This window comes from Eucalyptus grandis, chromosome 5 (genome assembly GCF_016545825.1).
Source record: "Eucalyptus grandis isolate ANBG69807.140 chromosome 5, ASM1654582v1, whole genome shotgun sequence".
NCBI classification, from domain to species: domain Eukaryota; kingdom Viridiplantae; phylum Streptophyta; class Magnoliopsida; order Myrtales; family Myrtaceae; genus Eucalyptus; species Eucalyptus grandis.
The window spans coordinates 8,983,306-9,006,273 of record NC_052616.1 but is presented as its reverse complement, the minus strand read 5'-3'; the positions used below and the strand labels follow the sequence as shown (position 1 = coordinate 9,006,273).

The following is a 22,968-nucleotide window of genomic DNA, read 5'->3' as shown; positions in this document are numbered from 1 at the left end:
GAGGAGGGTAAATAATCGATCGTGATCGGCTAATGTCAAAATCCATGTAAGAATCCGTTTGGCATTCGTTACATTAATTAACACTTTTTTTTTATTGACCTCCTCTCCTCTTATCTTTAATCCAAAGGATATCATTATAAATAATGATAAAATCTTGTTAACAAATATCATCTAGAGACACCTGTCGATAAGAAAAGTAGGTTTCAATTTTTAAAATATTGATGTTAAATTTCAATTTTTAAAATATTGATGACAGGCTTTTTATAAGATTACTAAATATATTAGATTCCATTACGTTTCCTTGATTAATCACTTAATATAAGGGCTTCCGGACATTTTTTTTAACAGGTGCCTTAATATCAATGGAGCTCACCCAAATTCTAGAAACAGCAATAATAGCCTATTTGGTGGCATCGTACTTGATGCAGACTATTATTGCACAATATAGACTATTATTACTCAATACATCAAATCGATTTCCCAATAAAGAAAAGTCAAGCATTCTATAACGCAAATTGCAACTCAAGAGTCAAAATAACCTTAATCTCAAGTTAATTCATAATTACGTTTATACTTCAATGAGGATAAGGTCGTCCAAATTCTAGAACATGGTAACTCACAAATCAAAACAACCTTAATTTTTTATATAAATGGAGAAGGGAAATTTTGTCCTCTACTGATGTTCATACTTTAACAATGATAAAGTCGTCCAAATTCTAGATCATGGCTAATCGAAAAGGCTGAATTTTCTCCATGTAAGAATTCATTGAGAGGCCTCAATTTTCCAATTGGTAAGATCCTTTTTCCAACTTTCTGTGCCATGAGCTAACTAATGCATTGCAGCCTCGTGCACACCTCTCTCTTTCTGCGTGTGTTATGCATGCTTGGAGTAACGCGTCGTTTCGATCCATGCAACGAAAGCCGCCTTCAAAAGATGCAAGAGAACAATATCTCCACGTCCAACTTTTTGACCTCACTACGGCAAAAAGTTCAGCACGTAAAAGAAGAATAAAGAAAGCCCCCAGGGCGGTAACGACCGCCAGTTCTCCTGGATTCCATTCTCCCCAGATCTTCTTGACCACCCCCCTCCCTTTCTCCTGTCTCTTTCTTGCCACCACATGGAAATAGAAAAACTCACTCTGCCTAACTCTCATCGAAGAGCTCCAAACGAAATAAATAATCATGCTTAAGTGTGACGGAATCTTGTAGGCGACCGTACACGCGTCGCGCCAAGAAAGGCTAATTCCTTGGGATTTATAGGATATGCTGAGTGGAATTATTGCAGCAAATCGTTAGTTGAGAATAGCCCTCGACCCCATTTGTCGTCGAAAGCCCTTTCGTCAATTTTTATAGGCTTCATCGACACTGCATTCCGGTTGCCATTGCCAGATTTAGCTGTGCTCGCCTCCTTGCAAAAATTTAACGAGGTTCTTTAACGAATGAAATATCTTCATCACTGTATCACGTGATATATAAACATCGCGAAGGGGAGTCCCAGAAGGCTCGAACACGACCTGCGACAGTAAATTTACTCTCCTCCCTTGACAATGCTGCAGATCAGACCGATGCTTTGCGATCTGCAAAAAGTGCCGCCCGGCGAAGGCCACATTCCAAAGGTTTTGCAACATCGTCACCGTCGTCTCGTCAATAATTCCAACAGAACAAATAAAAAATAAAAAAATGGCAGCGTCACAGGAGATTTAATCTGGTCCGAGAGAAGGCCGCGTGTCCATGACTGATATAATACTTAATTAGATCACGTATCATCAGTGACGGGAGACACTAGTCAAGTTGCATAGAAAGTTCAACATTCAAATTAAGGACAGGATTCCGGACCACTTTGTCGAGTTCTAGCTGTCTTATTTGGCTAAATAATAGGAGGTCATCTGTTTTAGTGTTGGGTCAATTCCTATCCTAAAGCCTGAAATCAAATCGGATAGGGTCAGTTCCTAGTTTGTGGAACAAAAAAAGGTCCACAGGATTCTAGAACCGGACCGGACCGAGTGATTTCTTCTTCTTTTTTTCATCTTTCCTTTTTTTTTTTTTTTTTTTGATTTCTTCTATTCCCTACAAATGGGATTTCCCCAACATTAAAAGAAGAAAAAATTGTTAATTAGGATTTGCTTCATAATAAAAAATAGAAATTTTTTTTAAAAAGTCTTGTTCAATCCAGCGATCCGGCTCATTATGTGGAACTAGGAACCAATCCATCTATTTGGGTTTGGTTTTGTTCTATTTTCGATTTGAGCCGGGATGCACTAGGGTATTGGTTCCAAGGTGGGTGGGTTCTAGAACTAGAACCCGGAACGTACCTTCTAATAACCGATCTTAAGTTTTTAGACCCCGGAACCTACCCTATTTTTCCAATTTGGGTCTAGGTCTACCCGAGAAATTTTTTTTTTTGGTTCCCTTTTTTGGTTCATTATTTACAGCAAAATTATATGAAGTTATGAGTAACAAAACAATTCAAAATAAAAAAAAAATAAAAATAAAAATAAAAATCCTAATCCACCAAAAACAACAATTCATAAGATGAAGATGTAGTCATGTACAATTATAAATGATAAAAATTTCAAACTCGTAATATAAAAGATAAATTATAAAACTCCATTCCCCATTCATCCATAAAAATTTAGGGGAAGAGAAAAGACTAGCAAAGACTTTTCAAGATGGAAAAGGACGAAAGAGTGCTGAAGTTAGAATTTAGAGGGAAAAAAATTAGGATTTTGGCTTTTTAGCTTAAATATAGTTCCGAAACTGGTTCTGAAATAAGGCAGCCCGATTTGGTTCCCAGGTGAACATTCACTCAGAACTTATTCCCAGAGCTGTTAAAACTAGTTCTAACAATTTGGAAGCTATCTCAGGACCAGTTGCCGAACCTTTTTTTTAGCGGTCTAGTGCGGTTCCTGGGTATAACCAGTTTGGTTACACAAATTAAGGATAGGATACGGGACCATTGTTGATATGATAGTTAATTAGATCACGTATCATAAGTGACGGGAGACTCTAGTCAAGTTGCACAAAAAGTTTAGTATTCAAATTAAGGATAGGATACGGGACCACTCTATTGAGTTCTACTTATCTCCTATCTCCCACTTTATCGAGTTTTACCTATCTCTCTTGACTAAATAATAGAAGGTGATTGGTTTTAGTGTTAGGTCAATTTCTACCCCGAAACCTGAAATTAAATCGGACAAATTTGGTTTCAGTGCATGGGACTAGAAAATGATCCACCCAATTCTGGAACTGAATCGGACTAGAATTGGTGATTTATTCTTCTTCTTGTTTTTTTTATTTCTTCTACTCCCTACAAGTGGGAGTTTCCCAACATTAAAAGAAAAAAATAATTTGTTAATTAGGGTTTGCTTTAGAATAAAAAAAAAAATCTTAGAAAAAAATCTAAGAAATCTTGTTTAGTCTAGGCAATCTGGCTCATTATGTGGAACTAGGAAACACTCGAAATCAGTTTGTATGGGTCCGATTTTGTTTGACTTTCGATTTGAACTAGAACTAGGGATGAGCATGGTTCGAGGGTCAAGTCCGGAACCTAAGAATCAGACTGGTGGACATTAAAGATTATAATTCACTATAATCGTTCAATTAATAATATACACGGAATCTGGTAGACTCTCAAATCGAACTTGAAACTTGTGACAAAATAGGTTCCAGATTTTAGGGTATGTAAAGTAGGTTCTATGTTTCAAAAAATAAGGAACCTAATCCTATGAGTAAGTTCGAGGTAGATCTTGTACAAAATTTAGAACCGCTCACCCCTAACTGGGACCAATGCACACCCTACTGAAAAAGAAATTTTCACTAGATTAAAGAGGACAATAGGAGCCAATGTGAGTCCATGTTATAGTGATGTTGCCTTGATTATGCATGCATCATCAGTGTATCTAACCTTCCTAAAAGTGTCAAGATTTGAGTTTGAAAAGGATCATAAGGCCAGAAAGTTCAAAAGAACATATTGAATAATACATATTTTTGTTATATGAGAAGGAGAGGGGGAGAGAGAGAGGTTTTTTTAATTGACCTCTTCCCCTCTTTTCTTTAATCCAAAGGAGGTCACTGTATATAATCATAAAATATTATTAGCAAATATCATCTGGAGACACCTGTCGATAAGAAAAGTAAGTTTCGATTTTCAAAATACCGATGACAATGAATTTTTAATAAGAATGCTAAATATAGTAGTTTTCATTACGTTTCCTTGATTAATCACTTAATATAAGTACTTCCAGACATTATTTTTTTGACAAATTCCTTAATGTCAATGGAGCCTATTTGGTGTTGTAGCATTTGATGCAGACATCTAATCCCTTTTCCAATAAAGAAAAGTCAAGCATTCTATAACATAGATTGTAACTCACTAGTCAAAACAACCTCAATTCTCGATTTAATTCATACTGACGTTTATACGTTTATACTTCAACGAGGACAAGATCATCCAAATTCTAAAACATGGTAACTCATGAATCAAAACAACCATAATTTTTGGGTTTAAATCATATAGATGGAGAACGAAAAAATTAATTCTCTGCTGATGTTCATACTTTAACAAGAATAAGGTCGTCCAAACTTTAGAACACTGTAACTCACGAGTCAAAATACTCCCAATATCCGGGTTGATTCGTACAACCCGAGATGGGAAAAGTTTTCACCCTACCGATATTTATACCGAGGTCGTCCAAATTCTGGAACACGGCCAATCGAGAAGATTAGAAATTCAAGCCCTATGAATTTTCTCCACGTAGGAATTCATTGGGAGGCCTCGGTTTTCCAATTGGTTTTTCCAACTTTTTGTGCTATGAACTTTGGGCAAACGAATGCATTGCAGCCTCGTGTGTCCTTCCCTCCCTTTTTCCAACTTTTTGTGCTATGAACTTTGGACTAACGAGTGCATTGCAGCCTTGTGCTATGAACTTTGGACTAACGAATGCATTGCAGCCTTGTGTGTCCCTCCCTCCCTCCCTCCCTCCCTCCCTCTCTCTCTCTCTCTGCCTGTGACATGCATGCTTGTACTAACTCTTCGTTTCGATTCATGCAACGAAAGTCGCCTTCAAAAGATGCAAAAGAAAATATCTCCACGTCCAACTTTTGACCTCATTAGGGCAAAAGCTTCAGCACAAACGAGAAGAATAAAAAAGCCCCCCTGGCCGGTAACAACCACCAGCAGTTCTCTTGGATTCCACCCTCCCCAGATCTTCTTCTGGACCACCACCACCTTTCTCCTGTCTCTTTCTTGCCACCACATAGAAATATAAAAAACCACTTTGCCTAACTCTCATCGAAGAGCTCCAAACGAATTAAATATTATGTTATAGCGAAACGGAATCTTATAGACGATCGTACACGCGTCGTGCCGAGGGAGGTTAATTCCATGTGGATTATAAGATATGTTGAGCAGAATTATTGTAGCAAACCGTTAGTTAATGATAGACCCCATTAGAACCAGCCGGTCGGGCATAGGGGCGGGCGTGGAGCATTGATGCACGAGGTGAATCCCTCGATACAGGGAAACTTAGGATTGAGATCGTCAGGAGAGGTCCATCATGCAATAATGTCTTAACCCGTGGATTGGAAAATTAGGGAACTAGGTCATGTCATGTCTCAAATTCTTTTAACATCAACGACTTCAACTTCAATTGACTCAACGTTTCGTGTGATTCACAAAGGTTGTGTTTACATCAAAAATTGACCAACTTTTGACCATAATCGACAATTTGGTCAATTATGGATAGGAACATCGATAAGAAAAATGACGATCGATTTCTGGATACCAATGACCAAGTGTTGCTATTGATATGAGGTGGTGATTGGTTTACAATTGACTCCAATGTTGGTGAGTAGTGGCTATATCTATAACTGAGTGTTATTATGCAATGACAATTGGTGGTGATTGGTAGACACTTGTGTCACAGGTCGATTAATCTAATGTGCATTACTTGCTCACACTCACAAGAATCTTAGAGAAAACTATAGAGAAAGAAGCTTTGGATTGTATTTCACTTGTGAGATACATATAAATGAGGGAATGAGACCCTTATATATACAAGTACAAGATTAACTTAGATCTTTTCTTGATATGACAATGGAGATTACATCTCCCCATTTACCCTACTATATGCATATATAATAACAGTATATAGTTAGCATATCGTCCGCTCCCAAGATTATTCTTAAATACTCAAGAAAACCCTAAGACTCGAGAGATAGTCGAGGGTCACTCATTCATGGATCGGTCACGGTATCATATAGGAATATTCTAAATTGTGTCACTTCCTTGGACTATGACAATTGACTCTAATGTGGTGAGTAATAGTTGTATTGATGGCCAAGTATTGCTGTTGATATGCGGTGGTGATTGGTTGACGATTGACTCCAATATTAGCAAGTAGCAGCTATATCGATGTCAAGTGTTATTATGTAATGATAATTGGTTACAATTATTTGATAAATATGAATACCGGTGACTAAGTTTGGCTATCGATAATGGTTTAACCACTTGATTAATATTCAAGATAAGTATTGAAGACAGTTGGAAATTGCTTTAGATAAGGACTGGGTGTGAGTTATGAAGTCTGAGATTGCGGTAAGGAAGTTACTTTTGAAGATTCAACTAAGGGTTTTGCTAGTATAATAGTCTTTAAGTTACTGTTAGAGTTGTGTATTGTAAATTCTATTGAAGAAAATTCTCTAATTGATTTTGAAGATTGACAAAACTTTTCTTAATTTTCTTTTGAATCTGACGGTAATTTTTTTCCAAATGGAAACTTATGTGCATTATTGGACGTTACTCATCATATTCAAGCACGTAGTAAAAATCTTATTCTTAATATTCAATCTCAATAGAACAAGGATATTGATCCGACTTTGAATCATTGTGCTAATGGCTAGAAGATTGGTGCAGATTCCTTGCCTTATATCTATTGATTGTCCGAATGGAAAATATTGAATGCAATTGTACTTATTTAAAATATCTTAATCTATCAACAGAACAATCAATTGAAGACGAAATGTTTTCCAAAGGAAGAACACAACTTATGGAAACCCTATCTACTATATGGGTGACAAATCTTTTGAGGAACTTTATTTTCGGCAATCCAGAAGCGATCAAATTTTCATCAACATTTAAGTCCGATAGGTTGATTGGATGAATGACCCTTGATGCTTGAGTCCGATGGTTAGCTTAGACAATGAGGAGTATTAAGGAAGTTATAAAGCTAAAGGATATCAAGAGAATATTCAACAAAGTCGTATCCACAACCCATTCGTCTTTCATGAGCCATACATTGTAATCTTTTAGAGGTTGTGAGTGTGAGATTAAATAATATTCCATATGAGTTTGAGTAGTGAATATTCAGTCCTTATAACTTCTTATTGATTTACCATGGTGAAATCTAGTCGATAGACTGTCGGTGTGGAAAAGTAGACTTAAGCTTGTTAAAGTCGAACCACTATAAACATGTTATGTGTAATTTTTGTATCCCTTAAACTCTTATTTTTATTTTGTTATGGATTGTTGCACATTTGTAAGATTTGAACACTGCACAATTTATCACCAAGCATTGTCCTATCGCAATATAATCTTAATTTCCGCATTGTTACCTATTCACGCTCCTTTAGCCCTAACAAATTCTTAAAGAGATGAACTTCACAATAATTTCAAATTATTTGTTATCTTTTTTAGTTCAAAACAGATTATTATTCTAACAATATATTAAAAACAGTCACCTGAGCATTTCTCTTCAAGTAGTAACTATACATAAATGAGGTTTTTTTTTTTTTTTTTTTTTTTTTTTTTTTTTTTTTTTTTATCTTTTTGTCGAATTTCATAAGGGAGTTATGAAGCCAAAGATCATAGCAAGGAAGTTACCCCGAAAGATTTAAATAATAAGCGGTTATCGATTAGGTTATGTTTTAAAAACCCAAAGTGATTCATGTAAAGATCTATCTATCAATCAATTAAAAAAATTCAATGTCTCCGTAAATTTATATTTATATTTATTTTTCTGCAATTCAAATACCTATCCACTATCGTTCCTTAGCCGTATTTCCACATTTCTCGTCATCGATTATATTCCCACGTATATCTTAATTGTAGTTTTTATATCTTCGTTATCGATTAAATTTCGACATTATATCCTTCTTATTGCACTTTGTCCTCGACTAAATTCCAGCAAAGCATTTTGTACTTTTTCCTTGATTAAATTCCGACGAAGAACATTTGTTCCTTCTATATCACTAGGACTCTTCTTGTTCCGAATTGTCATAGAACTTGTCGCCTTTTAATGAAAATCGAAGGACCAATTTCGGTGAAAAATATTTCGTGGATTGAGATACTTTTCATTGAAACGGGCCAAAATTATTATAAATATGCTGTATCATCTGTCAATAGCCCGTGGCCCGAACCTCAAGCGTTCCGTCCGCTTATAACCTCATTATAAGTAACCCTCAAACCGTAACTCCTCATCCCAGCTCGAGCTTTCCAACACGGAGACGCACCCGACAAAGAAGATGTTCCTGTTCCTGAAACATCTATCAAGAACCGTCCACGAAGAGCAGCAGATCGAGAATGAATACAACCGCCTCGCGTCCTCGTTCAAGACGATCCCGAACGGGGATCGACGCCGGATCGGAGAGCCCCGCCACGAGAACGACGACGGGCGAGAGGCCTGCGTTTCCTTCACGGTGTGGAGGAAGTCGCTCCTCACCGACTGCAATGGCTTCACGGTCATCGACTCGCGCGGGGATATAGTCTACCGAGTCGACAGCTATGGCGGGCGCCCGCGGGAGGTCGTCCTCATGGACCGCGCCGGCAAATCCGTCCTCACACTGCGCCGTCTCAAGGTAGGGTAGCGTAGGGGACATGGTTTTCTGCGCATGCTGATGACGTTCGGTAAGATAGCAAGTGCGTAGACGACTCATTCATCTTCTCTTGGGACGTGAATTGCAGAAACTCCTTGCGAGGCTGGACGACTGGCTGGTCTACGAAGGCGAGGCAGGCGACGACGATGGGCCCTCTTACAAGTCCGGCAAACGATCAAGAAAGAAGCCCATCTGCTGCGTGAGGAGGCGGGTCGGCGTCCTACGCGCCGCTTCCGGTGCGATCGCGTACGTGTGCCGCGCCACGCCGGCCAAGGCGCGGGAGTATGTCATCGAGGGGTCATATGCGAACCGGTCGTGTAAAGTGCTCGAGGCGTCGTCGCGGGACGTGGTGGCGGAGATCAAGAGGAAGGAGGCCAGCCTCGGCGGGGGGTCGTTCGGGACGGAGGTGTTTGTGCTGGTGGTGAGGCCGGGGTTCGACTGCAGTTTCGCCATGGCTCTCGTTCTGCTGCTGGATCAAATGTTTTCCTAGGGATGAAGAATGAGAGAACGAAGGGCAAGAGAGAAGTCGCAAAATGGCCCTCTTGTTCTGGCAATTGTGGGATCAAAATCAAGTCGATTGTCCTAAAAAATTAGAGGAGAAGAAGAAGAAGAAGCGGCAGCAAAAAAGAGAGGAGAGACTATGGAGAACAGAGTAAAATGGAGATGCGGGGTATCGATCCCCGTACCTCTCGCATGCTAAGCGAGCGCTCTACCATCTGAGCTACATCCCCTTGTTGTTACTGTTCCAAAAACATAATATTCAAAAATATTTGTCTGACCACGTTCCAAAGATTCGTTCGAACTCCCTATGAAACTCTGGATCTGGCGTTGATGCGAGAGAGAGAAGCCGAAAACTCTTCTAAAAGAATGAATTGGAGAAGAGCAGAGCAGAAAGTGCATCTTTTCTTCTGATTTGACACGTTTGTGACTTTTCTCCTAGGATTCGCTGGTCTACGCATCGCAAGATTCGACCAAATTTAGCCGACGTGAGGGGGGAATACTCACGTTTTTTGCACTGATTAAGCTGTCAAGCGTCAACTATCAGTTACCCAAAGACGGCACCCATGATGCTCTGTATCCTTATCATGTGGCGTTCCTTGAATCAGCGTCGTTTACACTTAATAGTAATGAATAAAAGCGATTGCAAATTAGCGCCGTTGAAATAGAAATTGAAGCAGCAATCCGTCACAGAGGAGCTGGTGGGTAGAGAAGAGTAAGAATTCAACTGCCGCTTGAAATGCTTTACATAGGGCGGCAAACAATTCCTCTCAGTATGCTAAACTTGTTTTGCGAAACCTAATAATTGTTACAAGTTACAACATTACCCGCTTCCGCATCCTAGAGGGGGAGCATCTTCTGTTTCGACTGTTTCCCAGTTTCGACAATACATTATGTACAAAATCTGTCCGTTCCCCCCAATCTTCAAACAGTAAATACAGTTCAAATTGGACCTTATGGGAGTGTAGAGGGCGTCAGTGTAGACCATCCCTGCCTCTGCTCCAATGCAACGGTATGGAGGTTTTGGGCTTCTGATGGCTGTCGCAAGCCTTATCAAAAACCCGTGCCGCTGGTGGCAACATGCTCGATTGCTTTGAGATGCTACTCACGGAATGTCTAGTTTCAGCAACAAAGTCCCTGACTGATCTGCTTGGTGATGATCTGCTCGATCTCGGGGTAGACCAACTCATTGGAGGTTTAGTAAAGCAGATGTCCATGTTGGAGAGCTTAGGCTTCTTCGTTGATAGTATTTGGTCCAAATTATTGGTGACATCTTTGGTCTCTGATTTTGGTGTCACAAGGTCCTCACAATTTTTGCTCGACTTCAACTTCCGAGGCTTGAGTGCCTTCTGTAGAGGCTTTCTTGACCAGTTCAGTGAAGACCTCCCAGCTTCTTTGCTTGCAATACCACACAAGGTTCGTGCAGCAGCTAAAAGACTTGGGCAACGGCTCTCTGTCATGTAATGGAAACAAATTTCGGGAATAAATCCAGGAGAATAACATCTAATAAAGGTGAACAACATCAGTATATGTCTATTAGACAACTCTAAACACTGCTCTCTATGAGGAGTCCTTGAAGATATGAAAAAGCACGCAATCCTCATCACATGCCACATGACACTAGGGAAAACAAAACAACCTCAAGGAGCCGCACAGATGAATTAGACCCTCTGGCTTTAAAATTTTCAGAAGTCAAAGCCTTGAGATCTCTTCAATTCCAAACTTTGAAAATGTGCATAAGACTCCATGTTAACAAAACGGCAGTTTTCTTTTTCTTCTTTTCTTCTCATTTTTGCTTGGCTTGCAAAGGAGTTTCTTCATTTATAGAATAATTTTCCAACTGGTAATGGTGGTCCACTACTCTGGTTAAATGAGGTCCCCGCTATTAATGAGAGAGTGGCCATTGAAATCAACATAACTCAATCATTCTATTGCTTACAGGGTCAAGTTATGCATTATACAAAATTCTGGCAACGGTTTCTAGATGTTTTAGTTCCACCCATCACCCCAAGAGATGGCATATGTTGGTTAATTCACTGTCTTCCTCTTTTATTAACAAAAAAGTCAACATAGCCTATCTAACATCAAATATTGCATTGAGGGTATAATTCTTCATTGCCTACTTAAAATATAGAAGTTCTATGTTCAACATATTATCCTGCAATATATGACATAATTCGGGTATATCAGTTACAATATTCTTATTCTAGACCTGTCATCCCCAGATAACAAAAGGACAACATAGCCTGTCTAGAGTCAGATAATCATAAGTGACCATCTAAAATCCAAATATTGCATTGAGGTTATAATTCTTTAGTGCCTACTTAATATATAGAAATTCTATGTTTAACATATTATCCTGCAATATACGACATAGTTCGTGCATATCAGTTACAATTTTCTTATTCTAGACCTGTCATCCCCAGATACACAAAACCACATGTTAGCAAACAAACCAAGAAGAAGATGCTGGATTTCCTTAATAATGCAATTGGTAACTGAATCGTACCATGAGTCTCATTCTCCGTCTCAACTCCACATGGTGCTGCTCCATTTAATCAAACAAAGGCTGTTAGAAGGAGCAAAAGGACAAACATATAAAATCCATAGAATCTGAACAATGCCAGAATGTCTTACCCAGAGTTGGGTTGGAGGGAAAAGAGCAAGTTGCAGAAGAAGATGACGACCAGTCCCATGGCGGAATGCCAACACATTTTTGAGAAGTAATTTTACTTCCCAAAACCCCTGCTTTTCTTTTTACAGAGGGAACCAGGCTCTCGTTATAGGTGATAGAGTCCAAGTCTGTGTAACAATCAGCTGAATTTGCAGCCAAAATCACAGGACTCGCTACCCTTACCCATCTGCCCTGGCAAGTACTCCTACTAATGGACAATTTAGCGGCATCAGAATTATTCCGAGAATGTCCAGTAAAGGCATGTGACCATGGAAAAGGCGGCAAGCAACCTCGGCGAACTATTTGCTTGCCTGAACGTAGATCAGACATGCTCTTTGAAGATAAAGCAGGTTTTGCAGCATCCAGGAGCAAGGAGTCCAAATCTTTAGGTGGAGGAAGTGACAATTTCTCCCATAGGTCTTTCGGACTATAAAGTGGCAAATCAAGAGGATCCACAGAGGTCTCTGGCTTCCCACAGAGGCCCTGGTTGTTATGAACAGAATTAGAACAAAAAAATAGGTAATTGGTCAGCTCCCACCATATCAACCCAAATTATAAGATGTCCAAGAGGACAGCAGATCCATCACACATCAGGCTACTTATGTTTGTTCGAGCAGAAATATGCCACCAATTTTATAGCTAGACTTATGTGATCAATATCAAAAGCATGAACAATCAGTGGTCAAGTTACTTATGCAAAGGTCCACATGCTTAGAGATCAAAGATTGGCCCAACTATGTGCACTCTCCCTCGGAAAATTCAAAATGAAAGCTTGAAAAATCCTCTTTTTCTTATAAATACTCCTCCAAACTTACCTCATTGGATGAAGAGGGGTCAACCGAGTACATGTCCCTGTAATCACCCTCGGCACCACTTTCTGCAAGGGATGTGGAGCTTAACACAGAGGATATTTTCTTGTCTTCGCAAATGTCCACCTCAGCAAGATTTTGGGATTGGCCTCGTCTCAGGGGCTCAAGCACAGAGCATGCCTTTCTAACTGATTGAGTTAATTTATCATCCGCATTAGCTGATTTCTTCCCTTTCTCTTTGCCTAAACTAGGGCATTTGCATGTACCCCCAAGGATGTCGATCAATGACAGGTCATCCACAAGCTTTGTAATATCACGATTATCTGACTTCAGACCATAGAACCCTGTCATTAATAGGATGTCCACGTTAAATCAATTTATTACCTCTTAAAACATCACGTTTCAGACCCTGTAAGTGATAGAACCAACATAAAACAAAGGACAGGTGAACAGCAAACCAAGCTACTATTTTGTGCCACAATAATGCTAACACTTATTATATGCCACTTGAAAAGCCAAACAGCAGCATGGTAGACAGGAGGAATAGCTCATCCATAGGTTCTTTCACTCCTTTTTTCCTTTTGAAGTTGAGTCACTCTACTGTTTAATTATTTCTGGTTTTCAATTTTGGACAAAAGGGAATTATAATAACCAACAATGAGAACACATCAATCCTATTGCCGTACATCACATGAGAACTATTTCAGAGTGCTCCTGCCCAAACATCAAGTAGCGCAATATTGAAAGAACTAGCCTCAGAGAAAAAGCCAGCCACATGAAAATTTTAGATAATCCAGGTTTTCTCCAATAGAATTAGGATCAATAGCGAAGGACATGCAGTTTTAGAGTCCGCAAGGACTGAAACCACATTACAACTACAGCAGAATGCTTTTACCCAAAACACCTCAGTCGAGAGAAGCCAGCCAACTGAAAAACTTAGCAAAACAATGCATTCTGCTGTAGTATTAGGATATATGATTAAAGAGATGCAGATTGAGAGTCCTTAAGGATTTAGGCCCTTAAAGATCTTTGAAGCATCTGAAATTCTTTAGAGGGAGAAAGAAGAAGCATTCACCATGGCCCAAGTGATAGGATTTGGGAATATCAGACCTAAATCAGTAATATTAGCAAAAAAAGCTATTCATAAAGGATAAAGTAAATAGACTCTGTGATAGTAGATGATGATATTTGCTTTCCAAAGGAAACAGCTGAGATATAACTCCTATAAACAGCAAAGATGCTTATAAATTCAGTCAATACATCCTGTGCATCTGTGACTTCAGAGTATGTCACACCTGAAAGGTAAAAACTATGATGTGTGCATGGATACTGGTTGATCCATAGAATGGACAAGGGGATCATAGTAGATATTCATTTCCAATAAAGTACAACAACACATTTTATCTACCTCTCTTTCTGGCGATTGAAAAAAAAACCCTTAATTCACAATATATGATTTTCGGGAACACATCATATCTTCTTAACAAGCTCATATCCAGAGCAACACCTTTTACAATGACAGTACCAACATACGGAAAAGTTCCACAACCAGAGTTGGCATGCTTTATTTTAAACTATTAAGAACTATAAAGATTCAAAAAAACAATCAAGCACCTATGTCTGAAACTGCCATGCCTATGAACATGCAATTGCTCATAACTCTGTTCTCTGCTTCCACTCTCTTCTTGCAGTGAAAGCCAAGAGTCAGGTTTCATGCTTAAGCAGGCTTGCAGACAATGATAAAGTTATCAACAATACTACAAGAGGATAAGAGTCAATTAAAATACTTCAGCTGTAGGCAATGTAGTAATCTCGCTCCTATTCTCCAAAATCTTGATAAATGCTTTGCACCTCACAGTGCCAGTATATTCAGTTTTTCCGTAGGAACATTTCTAAACTTAAAATGATTAAGCCTTGCTCTACCATTGATCTGCAATATCAGAAACAAAGCACCAGAAATTGCATGAGCCATTGAGTGTATCATGGAGCTGAGTCCAAGTAAACGCCTGAAGTTGCAGCATGTTCACACACTCAGATGCAGAGTTATTTTATGGTCCAGAAACAGAAATCTTTTGCTGTCAGCACTTTGCATTATATAGGCAAAGAACATTGCCACTGACAAGATAATTTTATCATAGAGCATTCATGTCACTTTGCGTCAAACATGACATCTTTAGAAAAGTTCTCTCTAAACAAAAATGCGCATTTTTCCTCAACATTAACAGAAGAAAAGAAACTGAAAATCAATCTAAAGATTTCGAAATGGGTAAAATTACGTTAAAATGTAGAATAGCTGTACCTAGAAAATTGCTTCCTCCCGGAGAGACCGTGGAACTTGAAGAACAAGGCCTCATCATGAAAGCATCATATCTATTCTTCACAGGGGCTTTGCCATTTCTTCTATCACCCCGTTTATTGCCAATAGTCCTCGATTTCCCCGAATGACTTTTCTCTGTGGAGTGGTGCAACAGCACATAAAAGTTGAAATATAATCAACACTAGCTCGAAACCAAAAAATATAGACTTGTACTAACTATCAGAGCAATGACAGCACAAACCTTCAATAAGGTCATACTAAACCGTTACTCAAACAACCTTCCAGGCATGACAGATTCCATGACAATGCCATATGCTAATAGAAAACACTCAAATAAAAGGAAATGGCAGAACCTAAAACAGAAAGAAATTCTCTGATTTCGTGGAAAATATGGTTTCCTTTGACTTGAACTCAAGGTGTGGGATATGCATCTCCTGCTAAATTAATGAACTAGCATATAGCTAGAAGGCTGTAAAAATAAGGTAAAAATTCATATTCAGACCATCCAGACAGTATGCTTTATTGAAAGAAGAAATCCTTTAATCAACAATAAAAAATGCCTCATGAATACCTCCGCCAAGGGAATCTAAGTTAAACGCTCACAGCTAACACTTTCAAATTGCATCAGACATACACCCATATTATTGATAAAGTCAACCTTCTGACATCTATTTACTATCCGAAGTTGAAGTCTTAGCCATTGAATAGAGCATTAGCAGCTGAAAAGACTGGATTAAATCATGACCAACAGAAGTTTCAATTTAGACGGCAAAAGTACAACTATATTGAGACATTCCACTTGCTACAAGTTAAAAGTTAACTTATTGGAGCATATATATGTGTTAATGGCAACTCATACTTGTACTTTAGACTTTTGAAATTATCAACAATTACCTAAAGAGCCATTTCTTGTCAAGGATTTGTCTGTGAGTCCCTTAACTTCATCAGCTAAAATAATTGCTGAAGCATCTTCCACTTGAGTGCTTCGTGCTCTCTTGGAGCATGTATTACTGCTCCTTGGAACTTTCCCTGCTTTCCAAGGCAATCGACCATCTTCAGAACCAGGGCTACGAACAAAATTCACATCAGTCCTGGGACGATCTTGAGATACATCTTTACTATGCAAATCTGGCAGTAGATGATTATGCCTATGATTTTCAGCTTCTGTACTTCTATGCTGGGAAGGCATGTCCAAAGCATTTGCAGGAGTTGCCACATCTGCAAAGATAATGATAGAACAAGATAACCCTTCAATGAGAACCAATAAGGGGAAGCAACTCAATTTCACAGAAAAAGTTCGAGGTATATTTGCTCTGTATTTCTCACTCAGACCATTCAAATGATAATGAAGGCCAGACTTACAATTACCAACCAGAAAGATGACAATAAGAGACCACAAAAAGCTGAAATCTCCATTTTTCGTAAAGGAATAATACCCAGTCTAATTACAAGCAAGGAAAGGAAAAGATCCCCCCTGGGGATGGAAATGACTATGACCAAAGGCAAGCGATCCAGCAGAAAGTCAACTCACTCAACATAAGGATCTTTTCCACCAACACTTATCTTTTTACAGTTAGAATAGCTACCAGTGAGTAAACTTCCCATACTAGCATCAGTTAGTAAAGCGCCTTAAGTAATCTAAGGTACATGAACTCCAAGCAGAACCGCCCTTTTGCCTTCACATAGACTGAAAACTCATCCAATCTCCCCAAAGAAAGCACAAACGAGGAAATCAAACCGCATGAATCCCAAAATTTTGCACATAACTGACAAAGCCAAATACGAAAAGAAAGTAACCCATGCCTCTAGCTTCGAAACTCTCTAGACTACTCCAACCCCTCTCTCCAGCTACACAATCTCGAACCAAATCATACGAAACAATTCGCGGGATCAAAACCGCTAGACCGAAAGAAAGAAACCGAGCCCCGAAAAGAGACACTCGCCTTTCTTGTCATCGATCGCGCTGCACGGCCTGATCACGGGGATCCCAACCACGCGGTCCGAATCGCCCCCGCCGCGAGGCTCGACCTTCTTGACCGCCACAACGCCCCCACCAACGCCAGCTCTACCGACGAACCCATCCGACCCCATGAGCTTAGACACCGCAGCCGCCGCAACGTCAACCGGATAAGGCAGCTCCACCGCGTCCATCACCGCCCTCCGGAAACCCTAGCACCATAGATCCGCACGGCGATCCAACCAGCGGGAGAGGCTCGGCTCGGCTCGGCCCGGTCACAGGACGGACGGCGACGGAAGCATCGGCGAGCGGGAAATCCGGCGGGAGAGCGGCGACGGCCGGGCGGCGGCGGAGGTCGGGCGGCGAATCGGGTGCATCCTCTTTTGCGGCGAAGGGGGGGGAAAGAGACGACGGGAGCGAGGGAGGGATGGTTTTCTAGGGCACGAAATTGGGGGAAAATGGGAGGTATTTATAGTTTTCGGGAAAAGGGAGATGAGCCGCGGGCCGGTGCGTGGGGAAGGGGGCGTTCCGGTGCGGAAGTGGCGCAGGGTAATCGGGTGCGCCCGCCGCCGTGTGCCGTCGATGCGGCGTGGCCGGTGCGCCTTTTTGGAAGGATCTGGCGTGGCGTTATCCACTAATGGGAATGGTCCGGCCCGCGTAAGCACGCGCGCAAGCAAATGAACTGAATTTTTTGCTTTTTGCCCTTTTTTTCTTTTTAAGTTTTTTTTTTATTAATCTATTCTGGTTCTAATTGTTCTCCGGCCTAATTTATATACATACATATAAAAATATATATAGAGAGAGAAAGGGGGGTGTCATTGGATGATGCATGCTGATGAGATGATGTGGCCCTTTCACATCTTTTAAATGACATTATTTTTCCCAAGCAAACTCTTTTTTTTTCTCTATTTATTTGGACAAATACCACAAAAAAATCCAAATTATACTCACTATAACACCTTAAACTTTGTTGTGTCACCAAAAATCCTTAATTGCCCATCGTGATACAAATATTCTCAATTTTTTTTGTGTCCCAAAAAAACCCAAACTTATACATGTATAGCATATATATACTATATTTGAGTTCTATTTAAGATATATTTATTACACTAATATAAATTCAAATTTTTTAGTGACACGAAAAAAATTCCAAGGTATTTATGTCACAATAGGCAAATTTGAAGTTTCTTGTAATACCAAAAAAAAAAAAATGATATTTATGTTATGGTGAGCATAGTTTGGAGATTTTTGTGGTAACTCAATTTATTTCAATTATTTATTTTCACCAAACCATAAAATAGTACTTTTTAATTTGATTAATATATAGTCCTAGATCTTTTGTTAATTTGCCAATGCAATCCTTTCAGTCAAACACTGGTCTCCTACACATTATGGCTAACATTAGGGTGAATAATTTTTGCAATTTTTAAAAATGAATTCCCATTTTTTTTTGTTTACTTTTACTTTTCCTTTTTCTTTTTGCACTTTCTGATTCATCATCCCATGTATAGGGGTTGCCCAGGCTTAGACAAAGGTCGACTAGGGTCATCGACCCTAGATGAGAGCCAGGCCCCTCGTCGATGGTTTGGATGAGGGTCATAAAGCGCTTACCGACCCCAATGTCAACTTCAACAGTCTAAGCAGCATGGAATGGCTCTTTGCCCCTTGCCGTCTCATGTCGCCGCCGATCCTCAGTATTGCACTTACTAGAGCAAAGTGTATTGAGCATCGTTACTAGAAATCATAGTCAAATTGAGTAGAGTGTTAGGGTTGAAGAGGGGGCTCAAAACTAGACACGTGGAAGAAGGTTGTGGAGCACGAGCGATGGTTGATGGAATTCCAAAAGATTGTAGAGAGACATGACAACTATGGATGTAGAACTCACTTAATGGTGAGCAAGGGTTGTCAACCATTGCTAAGTGCCAGCGACTAGTGCTAGCCCATTTGGGAAGATGAATGGTGGAAAAAAAAAAAAAAAGACAAGACAAATTAAAATAGAAAAAAAATTAGAGAATATATAAAAATTTGTAAAGATCATTCATGATAGTGATGATTGTGCTACATAAAATAGCTGGCAACCTTGTTAGTGATTTTCGATAAAAATTGGACAAAATGATTGCATTAAAAATTTGTGAAAGAGTTTAAAATTAATTAAAATTGATCAAATAAAAAGTTTAAGACTGAATTGAGAATCATAAAATATATTTAAAAAATTTGGACGAAAATTTTACCACGCTTCGTTTGAATCCATTCATTGATAAAGTCCAGTCATTCTCCGGTATTTTGTCCATGCTGCTGAGTTTAATTGTAATTGGTCTAGTGGCAGGCTTGTAAGGCTTACTCCTAGCTCCTAGGATCTTTGAGATCCCTCGGTTCGAAGCTTAATTATCATAAAAATACCTAGTCGTTCTATTTATCCCAATGATTTTATCACGAAGCTTAAAACGGTAGTAATTAAGAAAAAGACTTGGAATAAGAACCCGCGCATCACGTTAACAAAATTAAAAGAAAAAATTAGGAACAAGTGTACCGAAAATTATAAATTTGTCACGAAAATGTAAATAAATCCTAAAATTAATGTCATTATGTTAACTCCCGTGGTTTTTTTTTTTAATACTTTCTCTTTCCTATTTGGTGATGACATACTTCAAACATAAATCATAGAGTTAAAATGACATCATTTTAATTCAAATTTGATTTTAATATGAATTTTGTTTAAATTAAATTAAAAGATATATATATATATTTTATCTTTAAAGAGTGGAGGTTTGAAATGAAAGTGACAAGAGCTTGAGCTCCACTCAATCACCGGAAAGGATTGACGAGGGTGGGGGATGGCCAATGAGGGTCATGGGTCCCTGCCTCTCACCAAATGTAGGCGAGGGGGCCCTTCTTGATAATGATGTTGTCTAATTTCAAATCATAATTATATATTAATCAAAACGACATTGTTTTAGTCATGTTATCATCACACAAGATTAAAAACTAATAAAAAAAAGTTCACGTTAGCATGTTCTATTAGCCAAGTTTATGAAATTAATGTAGTACCTTATATAAATTTTAAATCGATGTTGTATCAATATGACAAATTTTACGATTTAATTGTACCTTTATAAGTTTTAGAATTGAATTCCAGGTGGCTCATGCTTTTCCCAAAGAACTAAACAGGCGGTGGTGATCCGGAGAAAGGGAAGGCAGTGAGGAAAGTGAGTGTGATCAATGAGGTAGCTGCGAGAGTAATGGAGTTGAACGAGTATTTACCACAATAACTTATTTTCCCATTTGATAAAATTGAAAATAAATATAGAAAATCTAAACTTGGAATTTTAAGTGTTGAAAGCAGAAATAAAGTTGTTTGATAATTACTGAAAATTGATTACTGATCACTATTAATGTTTTACTGCACATAGAAATTGTGATAATTATTGGCATGTTTAGAAATATAATTGGCAATATCCTCATCGCCATCAATTACTTTTTCTATCTAATGAACTAAGTAATCTCTTCCTTACCTAATTCAATAAATAGAAGTTTTAAGTTATTGTTAGCGATGGTTTTCAAACAAACATAATCTCATTAAGTGCTATTTAAAAAAAAAAGAATTCCTAGAAATAAGCAACAAAATTTGTAAGACAGATTGATAAGCAAAGTTCACCAACAGAAGAGAGATAAATTGATAATTAAAACATACAAAAACACCAATCATCGATATCCAACTTTATATAAACATAACATATAAAGCAATTGCAAAATAACGGCCCGATAATTAAAATGAGCTTCATGAGGTGGAGGCAAAGAAGTATAATATTTCACGGCAAGAAACAAAATATTTGTCATACAAAGTGCAGAAAAATTCAAAATTAACACCCCCGCCGCCTCTGGAAAAAAAGAAAGGAAAGAAGAAAGTCCCAAAAAATCATGCTAAACCTCAAAATAAACTGCCTGCGAAAAATTCAATTTTCCAAATATAAAAAAAAAGGACTGCGAAATATCAATTCAATTCAATTCAAGCCCCAAGGGCTGCACAAAAACAGAAATTAATTGGTAATTACCCCTAAACCAAATCGCACAAAAAAGCCACAAGATGTCGCGGCGGTGTTCGTTGTTGGCAAATTATTGTGTATCACATGAATTGCTCGCCTAATTTCTCTTTTGTAAGAGGAGTTATGCTTGCATAAATAAGTAGCTCCATGTAGTAGTTGTGTGAATAAGACTAATATTAGACCCATTTTTGTTGTTAATTATTTATCTTATGATTTTATTTATTATAGTTAGCCCTGTTGATCCTTAATTTTTCGATTAGTAAAAAAGTTAATGTATTTATTTATTATAAATGCTTAATATTTCAATATAAATTATGAGGATTACGTTATTTTCTAATGTATTAATATAAAATTCGAAATTGTATAAGATATTGGGAGATTACAAAATAAATTTAAGTGGAAACATGGTTGATCCTGAAACTGAACCGGAAAAACAAGGTCGGTCAGGTATAGGATCCAATATAAATAGAATCGAGTACATGATCTAGAAAAAGGAGAACCTGTTATATTAGGGTTGGCTACTAGACTTTACCCATTCTGGACTTTATCACCCCTATTGACGAGAGTGGGGGATGGCCAATGAGGGTCGTGGGCCCCCACCTCTCACCAAATGTAGGCGAGATCTTTGTTGTCTAATTTCAAATCATAAATATATATGGATCAAAACGATATTATTTTAGCCATGTTATTGTCACACAAAGTATAGAAGTATAGGGGTTGCATGGAAACACTCTTTTTTTTGTTCCAGAAAAATTAAAAAAAAAAAAAAAAGTATTGCGTTCCGAGGAAGCAGTTTTGAACAAAAGAACGCGTTTAGTAAGTGTAAAAAAAACCGTTTTTGGAATAAAAAAAGAACAGAAACACGTTTGGTAATTGCAGTTAATTTTTGTTTCTAGAATAGAAAAAGAACAAACACGCGTTTGGTAAGGGCGCGTTTGTTTGTGTTTACGTTTAAGAATTGTTCCAGGGAATGTAAATAGAAAAAGTATTTGCCTAGAACAATTTTTGAACAAAAAGACGAGTTTGGTAAACTTGTTCCGGGAATAAAAAATAAACAGAAACATGTTTGGTAAATTTGGATAATTTTTTTATTTCTTTTATTTTTTTCTATTTTTTTCTTATTTTTCCTTTTTTTTTTTTTTCTTTCATTTTTTTTCTTTTGGCCGGTCGCCGGCCAAGGCCTTGGCCGGCGACCGGCCGGCGAGGGTCGGCCTCGCCTTGATCCGGCGAGGCCGAGCTCGCCCTGGGTGGCGAGGCGCGGCCTCGCCGGCCACCGCCGAGGCGAGCCGAGGCTCGCCGGCCGCCGGGCGAGCTCGGCCTCGCCGAATTTGGGCGAGATCGAGCCGGGGGCCGGCGCGAGGTCGGCCTCGCCGGGGCCGGCGAGCCTCGCCGTGGGCCGGGCAAGGCCGCCGGCCCTCGTCGGGCCGGTCGCCGGCCATGGCCGAGGCCGCGACCGGCCAAAAGAAAAAAGAACAAGAAAATAATAGAAAAAAGAAAAATAAAACAAAAGTGTTTCTCAAAATTGTTTCGAAACAAGAAACACAAAATTTGTGTTTCTTGTTTTCTTTCTTTTTGTTCTCAAAAGAACAAAAAACAAACGCACCCAAACGCTGCTGCTCCGTTTTTTGTTTTGTTAAATGAACAAAAAAAAAAAGTGTTTAAAAACAAAAAAAAAAAGAATACAAACAAAACAACCAAAAATTTCTGTTTTAATTTTTTTCAAAAAAAGCTTTTCTTTAATAAAGTTTAAACTTGATATTGAATTCTCATTCTTATGAAATGCTCATTAATTTTATTTT

At 38.7% G+C, this 22,968-nt stretch overlaps 2 protein-coding genes and 1 non-coding gene across 3 annotated transcripts; 1 reads left to right on the top strand and 2 right to left on the bottom strand.

The window, feature by feature from the left end:
- Positions 1-8,428: 8,428 nt before the first annotated feature.
- On the top strand, positions 8,429-9,649 carry LOC104443935 (protein LURP-one-related 17). Its single transcript, XM_010057492.3, has 2 exons — positions 8,429-8,853; positions 8,960-9,649. The coding sequence occupies exons 1-2, from the start codon at positions 8,521-8,523 to the stop codon at positions 9,359-9,361; spliced, it is 735 nt and encodes a 244-aa protein (XP_010055794.2). The 5' UTR covers positions 8,429-8,520; the 3' UTR covers positions 9,362-9,649.
- TRNAA-AGC lies at positions 9,530-9,602 on the bottom strand. Its single transcript has one exon. It is a non-coding gene; the product is annotated as a tRNA-Ala (tRNA).
- A 379-nt stretch (positions 9,650-10,028) lies between the features above and the next one.
- Positions 10,029-17,573, bottom strand: LOC104443934. Its single transcript, XM_010057491.3, has 7 exons — positions 17,113-17,573; positions 16,064-16,387; positions 15,152-15,304; positions 12,859-13,196; positions 12,007-12,526; positions 11,879-11,914; positions 10,029-10,822 (listed from the first exon to the last, which is right to left on the bottom strand). Exons 1-7 carry the CDS (start codon positions 17,318-17,320, stop codon positions 10,344-10,346), a joined length of 2,058 nt encoding a protein of 685 aa, XP_010055793.2. The 5' UTR covers positions 17,321-17,573; the 3' UTR covers positions 10,029-10,343.
- Between the last annotated feature and the right edge of the window lie 5,395 nt (positions 17,574-22,968).